The sequence below is a fragment of the Dreissena polymorpha genome, chromosome 8, assembly GCF_020536995.1.
Source record: "Dreissena polymorpha isolate Duluth1 chromosome 8, UMN_Dpol_1.0, whole genome shotgun sequence".
NCBI classification, from domain to species: Eukaryota; Metazoa; Mollusca; class Bivalvia; order Myida; family Dreissenidae; genus Dreissena; species Dreissena polymorpha.
The window spans coordinates 104,996,366-105,007,295 of NC_068362.1; the positions used below are offsets into that span (position 1 = coordinate 104,996,366).

At 34.4% G+C, this 10,930-nt stretch overlaps 1 protein-coding gene across 1 annotated transcript; it reads right to left on the reverse strand.

Moving 5' to 3' along the window:
- Positions 1-732: 732 nt before the first annotated feature.
- Positions 733-7,529, reverse strand: LOC127842302 (arginine/serine-rich protein 1-like). The gene is made up of 6 exons (XM_052371734.1): positions 6,866-7,529; positions 5,736-5,920; positions 4,593-4,657; positions 4,251-4,345; positions 3,403-3,495; positions 733-1,208 (listed from the first exon to the last, which is right to left on the reverse strand). The coding sequence occupies exons 1-6, from the start codon at positions 7,341-7,343 to the stop codon at positions 1,177-1,179; spliced, it is 948 nt and encodes a 315-aa protein (XP_052227694.1). The 5' UTR covers positions 7,344-7,529; the 3' UTR covers positions 733-1,176.
- Positions 7,530-10,930: the final 3,401 nt, after the last annotated feature.

The following is a 10,930-nucleotide window of genomic DNA, read 5'->3' on the forward strand; positions in this document are numbered from 1 at the left end:
CCAATCATTTATTTTAATTTATCTCAAAAGTTGAATGGGTAAAGAAATATTATCTTTATGGAAAAAACGAAGTTCGCGCATTCCGTTGGTGGCTAATTTTATTATTCACTGGTATGTTATTGTGTATTCACTACAATAATTTCAAAATCAGAACCTTACGGAATACGTAAACTTTTTTTGAATAAAAATTATAGTTCTTGATCTGCTTGCAGCGTATACACTACTTTTGTCTTTATTTTTTTTGCACATTTAGCTCTAGATTTTCCACAATTTAGATCTATACATTTACCGCTAGATTATCAATGCATATCTTGTTACATTAAGACTATTATAACATTATTTTTGTGAAATATTGATAGAAACGTGTTCTAACATGTAAGTTAGCTTAACAATTGTCAGTCAATACCTGATGCCACATGGAAACGAATCCAACATGGGGCAGATGTTTTTTCACCCTTTTAAAGTGCCCTTCTATTTTCAAACTGATCAGATGGTGTCAGCTTTATGGTAAAATAGCTTTTAAGTGAAATCATAATTGAAAACTACACTAACAAAAATGTACATTTTAAATAAATACTGCTATAGCCCGATTGGAATTATTTAGTGATTGAACCCAGCCTGTTAAAAACACATTTTCATTAGATCTTTAGTTTCTTAATAGTAATTAAACATCCTTTATCCGATGTATCCATCAAAGAACAGTCTATCACAAGTGTGTAGTATCCATTCCCAGCAAACAATTGATGTTGTACCAACGTTGCACCACCGTCAGATTCTAACGTTGGGAGAAGGTTGGATGGTGGTTGATTTTGCAAACTTTTGCGTCGTCATTTTTCAACGTTGACCCAACGTCGGATTCTAACTTAATCTCAACCTCCCTGCAACCTTCTCCCAACCTCCCTGCAACCTTCTCCCAACCTCCCTGCAACCTTCTCCCAACCTCCCTGCAACCTTCTCCCAACCTCCCTGCAACCTTCTCCCAACCAAATAACTATCATGCAACGTACAACCTCCCTACAAAATCTAAATTCCAAACCAATAATATTCAAGAAGAGCTCCGCGGTCGGAGACTTATGTCCACAAAGCAGGGACTTGACACAGGATTCACCTTTTGACTCGATGTTTTCAACTTATATCAATGGTATGCACAGGATTTTATTGGCATTGTCATCCTTTTTAGCTTTTTGATTTCATTGTCCTCTGGATTGCTGAAAAGGGAAAAGGGGTTAAGCTATTGAGGTTTGGGGTTATCCCTTTCCGTCTTTTTTTTTGGATATATATCACGCTTACTTTCACTTATTGTGATAGTGACCTTAACCTTTGACCTAGTGACTCATATTTCAAAAGGGGTCATCTACTGTTCAAGGCTTATCGACATGGATAATATCAAGCCAATTTGTCACTGTGATAGTGACCTTGACCTTTGATCTCAATTTCATTAGAGGCCATCTACTGCCCAAAGTCAATAATATTCAATTTGTTGAGGATTTCTTTTAATGGAAACGAACTGGTCTTCCGACAGACATCCAGAAAACAATATACCCGCCTTTTTGAACGTGGGCATTATTACAACAAGAGCGCCGCATAACGGGTGCCAAGGCTCGGCTGTGGGTGCAGGTCAAAATGACCTTGACCTAGTTACCCAAAAATGGGAATGGTGTGTAGAAATCATGAAGGTGCAGCTAAATATGAAGTCAGAAAGTTGTAGGCGGAACCACTTTGATTTTAGAGGCAATGTTCACAAGTGTGACAAATGTTAAGGTTTAAGAACACAGAAGACAGGACAAGCTGGCTATGACAATACCTCGGGTTTTCTCCGAAAACAGCCAAGCTAAAAATCTTGTTTTCCCATCTTTATTTTTCAAAGGGGATTGTGACAGACATTTCAATGACCACATATTTACATAATTATCTTTTTGCAAAATGTAATTCTTTAAATGAAAACGAACAAACATTTCATTTTATGTACTTCTTCCAAGAAGTGTATTCATTACAGATCTCTACAGACATGGTCAATTCATTAAATGATTCAATTAATAACATTCACATGACATATCTATCAAAGCAATGTAATGAAGAAGTTAGAACATGTTTGGCCTGGATCGCTCACAAATAGTCCTTTCAAGAGTAAATTCATAACAGATCTAGTATGATGGAAATCGACCCAGCAGTTCATGATGATATTACTGAATTTGAGATTTCAAACGTCTATTTGAGTGTGTTCTGGGTCGTTGTAGCATTTTCATTGTTTAAAAAAATGTCAAGCACATGTTTGCTATAAATATAGTAATAACACATAGTAATTTACAATTATGGATCTACAAAATACAAAATCTTGGCCTTCTCCATGTTGTAATTAAACTTTACAATATACATGTGCAATAAGACTGTTTAAAACAAAACAATCACCAATAGTAATAGTAGCAAACTTTTTTTGCGAGGCTTGATTGCACCCATTACCCTTTACTAAACGACAAATTTTAGACCTTCCCAAATTGAAACAGATTGCAGATGCCAAATACAATTGTTATGGCAAAGTTTCAAATTGGTTGTCTGCTAAAAGAGTCAAAGATCTGCAGTAATGAACTACCTATGGGGTTTAGTCAGAGCAGTAATGGACTCAACACTGGATAAAAGACTTTTGTGTTCGACTCAGACCACTAATTGATTCATCACTGGATACAGAGATAATTAACCCTTTTCAAACAACATATCTTGGACTGACCAAAATTGAAAGAGGTTGCAGATGACTTATTAAATTGTTATAGAATATGAAACAATTGATTTGGTAAGTTAGAAATAATTAAGCAATTTCTCCTTTTTCCACAAACATTTTAAGAGTTGTCTTTAACAATCCCCTAAAATCTTGTTACTGTTTGGTTAAGGGTCAAGAATTGATGGCATTTGTAATTGTCTTGCAATATCATATTTAATACAAAACTATTTAACAGTGTTCGTCATTACATGAAAATCATGAATAAATGTTTAAACAGGGTTAAAAGATATCGAGAAATCGGTGAAATTAAATGTGTAAAAGATTGTTGTACAGCTTCATTAATCCTTCATACCAATAAGCACTTTAACCCTTTACCAAATGGCAAATTTTGGACACTCAGAAATTGAAAGAGGTTTTGGAAGGCTAACAAAATTGTAATGGAATATGGAGAAATTAATGTGGTAGGGAAGAAATCATTGTGATAAAAGGAGAAATTGTTCATCATGAGCAATTTCTCCTTGTATCACTATTATTTCAAGATTCGTCTGCAACAATCCCGTAAAATCCCGTTATTGTTTGGTAAAGGGATAAGCCACAAAACATTTATCCGCAGGTCCTAAGCGTGAGGCATCCTTAGCATGTCATTAAAAAAAATTATGGATTATTGTCAAGGTATCTTTTTCCACCTCCTTTCCTGTATGGGGCGTATTTCAGGTGGTAGCTGATAACTTCCTTGACTTGGTGTTCTGTAATATCATTGTTTCCCTTCATGGCACTAGCTGAAAGAAGAATTATTTTGCATTCTTTTTCATTTGTTCATTGATAAAGCCGCCTAAATTTATTATAATCTATAATGTACTTATATCATAAATAATGCAAAGGGGGTGTAATATAACGCTGTTGAATAGTTTGAAATTACACAAGTGTAATAACTCTTTGACATTACATTCATTTTTATTCAACTTACAGTTCACGCTTATAAAGCTATGCATTTCTTTATGCCTTTATATATGCCTCAGTCACATACAGGGATAAGACATGGGATTATACTATGGATACGATCGGGCATCATAAGTGGCAATCTTTGTGGTCCGTAGCTTTCTGAATTGTCTCTGTAGCTATTGGTAGTCATACATAGAAGTACTTGCCTGTCCATAAAATGTTTAAAACTTTACTATGGATCAAACAGATGTAGCTCATCCCCACAAACTGTACTACAAAGTACTGATCTGTTTAAGTCTGCCTTTAAATTTAAAATCATAAGCATTCGTTAGAATCATTCCGTGTCAGCTCCGTATCTTATTGTGTTGTACCGTAACGATTCAAGACAATATCATTAGAAGTTATGTGAAAACATATAGCAACACTATAGTACATGATCCGTATATATTGGACCACAGACAGGCTTGGACTACCAGGGTCGTCCTTGAGATTTAATCCGCAGTGGAACCGGCATTAGCACCCGTGAATGTGTGACTGAGGCATTAGTATGGCATGAGTTTTGTACTTAAAAATTAAAGGCAAATAAACATACCAATTACAACTTTGAATGTCTCTGATGATTCAAACGATAGCTTCCCTTTAACTCCCTTTGAGTTGAATTTAGACATCAGTCTATTAGACATCAATCTGAAATAGTACACATACAAGTTAACATATGAATTAATTCCACCTAATAAACAATAGTAAGAAAGCAAATAGAGATGGAGTAAACACAGTATGAGTGATTGACTTTTCCAGGTGTCTTCAAACATTCATTTAGAGAAGAAATCTTTATGGAAGTATGGTTATGACAGTGAACAAATTACACACCAAACATGGTCTTCAAACAGCTCAATGGAAATTACAATATTGAATAACAAACAAAATGTGATACCTTTCTAATATGTTCTGCACAGCCTGCTTCGTATTTGCTCCACCAATCAGTGAAAGATGATAAACCTGAAAGAATTAGACAGTTGTATTTCAGGGTTGCCAAAAAGAACATGCTAATTAACCTGAAAGACAGCATAAGATAAATGTATCTTCCAGATAAAAGTTTTTAGAAAATTTTAACATTATTGCCATAATTCCATACAAAAGCATGTTCGGATCTATGGCAGTAACACTAAAAATTGAGTTTTTATCTGTACTAATGATAAACATATCAAAATGTATCACAATTTTTGGCACTAGTGCCTGCTGTTTTTGCCTTCATATGTTACTAGACGTCTTGTAGACAGTATTATAAATAATCAGATTTTGTGGGATAGACAACAGAAGTATGCAGGTAGGCAGTGTACTTTTTTCCCCTAGTTAAACAAGTATGTCAGTCTTTGTTAGGACTCGGTCTAGTTCTTATATAAGTATTAGTAATGTGGATAATTTGGTCATACAGATACGGTCAAACCTTTCAGTCCCCATTTGATGAAAAGATTTTTAATGATAAAAGGTTTTTTTTGCATATAAAACTAAACTTTACTTCATTGAAATTTATTTTTTATCGAGGTTGACATTGACAACCTGGTTTCTCATCAATAAAATGATTATAAATAAATACATGCAAATCATTGCAGTCATGAGTATTGCAAATTATAAGATTAGCATATTATTTTCATATAGAAGATTAAAACATAGATTTAGCAAAAGCGTAGTGTTGCAAATCAATTTCCGTCTGTAACAGATGTATTTGCATTTGTTCTTGGATTCTCTCCACTAAATTCATCCATATCCGCCATTTTTCTTGTTTATTATTGAAGTCAAGTTACGATTCATGAATATCAATTAGGTTGAATTCGTACTTCACAGTACTTAATCCCCCCCAAAAAAACGCTATATGGTTTGTTTTCAAACAATTTCAACTGTATTTTCAGTGATATCCACCATAAAAATACTTTTTCTTTTACAATTCTGCGCATATATATATATATATATATGTCCGCAAACAGGGACTTTAAAGTAAATCCATAGAACTGGCTTATTTAAGAAAGTATTAGCCTTATGTAGCATGATTCTGATTTCTATATATATTAATATTTACCATTTTTTGTCGTTCCTCTGGTCCTTTTATTCTCTCGTCCAACAGATTGAACTCATCAATAGAATCTGCCTGGAAAAAGTCCTCTTCTTCAACAGTCCCGACTTGTCGTACACTTTTTATTCTTTTCAAAGACTGTATTTCTGCACTTAACTCGCAGAGTTTGAACAGAACACGTCTCTGAAATCCTGTAAAGATGATACATCAACATCGGTTTTCAGACTTTAAGAAGATGCAGTTTTATTCAGACTTCAAGAAGATGCTGAAAATGTTGCCTTACATTGAACATTTACTGGAAAACATTTCCGAAATTTACATTGACAGACATTTAATCAGAGTTACAAAAATTTGTCAGACTGACTAAGGTCCTTAATTAAGTCTGGCTGTTTTTATTTAGGGAGACTTTTGACTTTCCAATATTTATGTTAGTGAATAAAATAAAATAATTTATTAACATAATTCTTATTTCAAAAAGATTATATTATGTAAATTTCTACATATCCATATTTTTACTTTAATTCTTTGATCTAAGACTGACTGACAACCATTTCAAGTTTATTTTTTTAAGGGTATTCCAACACATTCTTCATTACTTCACGCCTATATGAGCCCCGTAAAGCAGAAATGGGTAATGTTTGAAGATTTTTATGCTTAATAACATTACAAATATTCAGCCTTTTCTGTTTCATCAAAAAATGTACACCTTTAAATTTCTTAATAGTCAATTTTCTACCATTAGTTATAAATAATATATAACACTATACTAACTGCACTGTCTTAAATTAAGATGGCACTTGACCTAGATTTGTACCTATATAAACAGGCTTGTATCAGTACATTTATACTACAGTTTACTTTGTTATACAAGGTGTTTAATTTCTCTCTAAAAGTCTTTAAACCTTGGAGCAAAGCCACCATTAAAATAACATGATCCTTTTAACAAGACTGATACTATAATACGACTAGCATTTATTGTAATTGGTATAAAGCAGACAATAAAAATGAGCCTCAGTTTTAAGTGCCAATTACATGTCAATAATGACGTCATCCTTATGTTGCGTTTCTTCAATAGTCATTTTTACTGTAAGACCCATTTCTGCTAAACGGGGCTCATATTGACAACAGTTGCTTACGTGCTTCTGGCATAGGAAATTTGTCCTCAGTTTTATTAGTCGATGACTTCCGAGTTGAGTTGTCCGGGGGAACAACTGACCTGTCTGATCGGTCAAATGACTTGCGGGATGACCTGTTGGACCTGTCTATTGACCTAGCATATGATTCATTGGATCTTGACCTAGATCTAGACCTGTATGACTTTGACCGAGACCTGTATTTTCGATACTCTTTATTTTTTGACTGAGAACTAGATTCATTTGTTCTTGATCTAGACCTATATGATTTTGACCTAGACCTGTGGGAACGATTATGGCGATACGTTTTAGATTTTGACCTTGATCTAGACTCATTGGATTTTGATCTAGACCTTGACCTGCATGACTTGTCTTCTAACATAGTGCTGGACATAAAGGGTGACATATTAATCTGTCCTAATGAAGACGACCTTGACCTAGACCTACTTTGAGACCTTGACCTCAATGGTAAACTTGACATGGAAGAGGACCTTGACCGTGATCTATAAATAGTTTTGGTCTTGTTCTGACCAGTAAGGGAACCTGAACTACTTTTATTTGCCTGAGGCTGACTTGGAGTACTTTTGCTCTTGGACTGACTTAGAGTAGTTTTGCTCTGGGACTTACTTGGAGCAATTTTGGTTTGGGACTGACCAGAAATAGAACCTTGCCTATATTTGGTCATGGACTTACTTGAAGCAGTTTTGGTCTGGGACTGACCAGAATTAGAACTTATACTATATTTGGTCAGGGACTGACTTGTAGAAGTTTTAGTCTGGGACAGACCAGAAAGTTGACTTTTGGAGGCCAGATTTGTTCCTGGACTTATAACTGCTTGTGATGTACTTTTTTTCTTATTTGGTGGTATTGGCAATGTTCCTACAAAAAAGAAAAAAGTAACCACTGTCACTGATGGTATGCCAAAAAAACATCTATATATTTATCAGCTATAGTGTTATCGATGTTAAATGGATTCTGGGTAAAAGAAATAAAAGGACACTATCCACGGAAGCTAGACTTCACTTTTCTCAGTGCTTGATAATTGAAAGCAATCAATAAATCTTATGTTATTTATGTCCTTGATGAGTAGTCTTAAGTGTAACTTGAGCAAATAGAATGGGGCAACCTGTATAATCTGAACACAAGATGCTCACTAAAATATAATGCAATTCCTAGCCATAGAAGTATTTTGTTGGATTTATTGCGCACTGACCAAAATTTCTGATCATCTGGCGCCTTACATGAAAGATGATTTGGGCTAAGCCTAACCTTGGGTGTTACAAAAGTTAAATCAACACCCAGGTCAAAAAACCCTCACCTGCTTATTATAAGAGATGCATTGACTGCAATTGGTTGCCTTTATGATTCAAGAAGGGTTAAATCATGCCAGCAATTCTGTTTTGATATATCCATCAGCCACAATGGTAAGAAGTAGACTAAGTTCACAATCTCTGTAGCAGCATTTGTTAATAATGAAATTCATTGAAAAAAAAACAAAAAAGAATTACTCACCAGATTTCTTATATTCAGAGCCTCCAGTATAAGTAACTCCTGTAGCACAAGCAACTGATGTGTCAGAATCTAAAACATTAAGATTTTTATTGCTTTTTTATGATGCACCAAGTCCAATCAATATTTCAGATCATCTGGCACCAAACAGGAAAAATAATTTTGGCTAACCACGGATGTTACAAAGTTCAATGCAACATCCAAGGTAAAAAACCACATCCCCTGCTGGAGCTAAGAGATGCATAAACTTCCATTGTTTTTTAAAACTATTAAGTCACCTTTTACGATTCACACAGGGTTAAAGGGTTACTCCAATTCTGAGTTAGAAGCCCATCATCCACAAGGGGTTAAAACAAGAAAAAGCTTACAGTCACATGGCTAGTCTAAATCTATCACTACTGGATTTATTTTCAATAACACATATTATGAAAGGTTTCTTCCACAACTTTTTAATTGCTGTCCAGTAGGAAATGATGCCAGTAATAACGGCAAAATACTGTTGTTCTTTGGTTTACTTTCTTTTCTTTGCAAACTTTAAGAAAGTTCTTTAATAGGAAATGTTTCTGATCTTCGAATACATGAAATACTAGTATTGGAAATCTGCTGGCAAATTCATAATTGTTTAATCCAAGAGACTGGCCTTCAGCAACCAGATCATCACTCATAACCATACTACAATTAACACAGAGTTATCAGTAATACAAACAATTTTCCAATTCAAAGAGAAATTAGTATAAAGGGAATTAGTGAAGTATGCATTTTTTAATCTGACATTTCCAGAGGATTTTGGATATTTCTCTGATGAAGAGTATTCACTTCTAGTGCACAGAATCAAAACTTAAGAATAGTCTTTAAACCTTCACAAGGAAAAAATGTGCTTTACCATCACAATCCCTGTCTGCAACATTTCAAATGAACCAATCTAAAACCGGATGTCGACGACATTCGGATTTCACTGTGGAAAAACATTGATAAAAGAAAATTACTCACTGGATTTCTCATGTTCAGAATCTCCAGTTTTGGTACCGCCTGTAGCACAAGCATCTGATGTTTCTGAACCTAAAACAAGAACAGCGTACAGACACATGGCTAGTCTAGATCTGTCACTACTGGATTTACTTTCAAGAATATTTATAAAGAAAGGTTTCTTCCACGATTTTTTAATTGCTGTCAAGTCGCAAAGGATGCCAGTAATAACTGTAAAATACTGTTGTTCATTAGATTTATTTTAAAATTATGCATTAACCAAGATTTTGTGATAGATAAAAAAAAATTAGTAATTATAAATAGCAGGGTCGACAGCCCAAGTTTTTAAGGTTCGAGCAAATTGCCTTAAAACCCACAACTAGGTAAGAAATTGGTTTCATGATTTTTATGCCAACCTTGAGTAATTAGTGTTTTTTCCAGGAGGACAAAGGGGCATGTCGCAGTAAATTTGAAGAGGGCATCTTAACGCGAGGTTAATGCAAAAAAGGGCAGATATACGCGTGGTGCCGTTTAACTGTAAAAGTACTGTTATAGATAATTACTTATCAATGATAACGGCTATGGGTATACTTGTATAGGTAATTTTTACTAATAAATTATAATGTGATTACACTGTTATAGATTAAATCTACTCAATTAATATAGTTGCTTAGACGTTGAAGTCTCTCGAGTAAATCAGTCGAAACGTCAAACACAATCATGGACGCTGATTTTGCGGACACGTTAGGTCATTAGTCAATAAAGATGTTATCAATAAGGGCGCGTGGCGAGTTTTGCCTTTAAAAAGGGCAGAGTGGCGAGCCGGGAGGGCAGCGTGGCGAATCGCCACGCTAAAAGGGCCTGGGAAAAACACTAGTAATACTAACAGACAATAAGATATGCCATTGTGAAAATAATTAAAAAAAACTAACCAGTTACATAATCTTGAAAGCTCTTCTTCTTTGGCTTCCGTTTCAGATCCTCCTCCTCTGAATCTGTCTCTTGAGTTGTTGTGAAAGTATAATCATCACATTCAGACTTCTGTTCTGAAATTTTAAAAAGTAATTTTACTTGAAATATATGGTACATCAGAACCATAACCATTCATAAAAGTTCAAATACCAGTTATTTTCTATGCAGATATTTAAATATATTATAATACTATAATGGGTCTACTGACTACTCTCAGTATAGGTTTAGACTTTGATCAGATAGAGAATCTTCTAAATAAACTGCAATATGAACTGGTCAATCAGCAGACAAAAGTTAGTTTTATAATAAACATTGAAACTGCAGTTTGCCAGGTCTCATCTTATCACTCTTAAAAATTACCATTTTCAATTATGCAACCTCAACATTTGTATAAACATGTACTAATGCAGGGGTGTTGAAAGAAATTGGTAGACGGAAAATTGGCTGGCCATTTGATCATTCTTGCCGGCTACTTTTCATAACAAAAATTACTTAGAAAAAAATCTCAAATCAACCTCCTACTTTCATTTTTACTTTTCTACACCCCTGCTTATGATATACGTCTATTCCATGACACAAAAATTATACATGTATATATTTGCTACAGGCCTGCTAGAAATG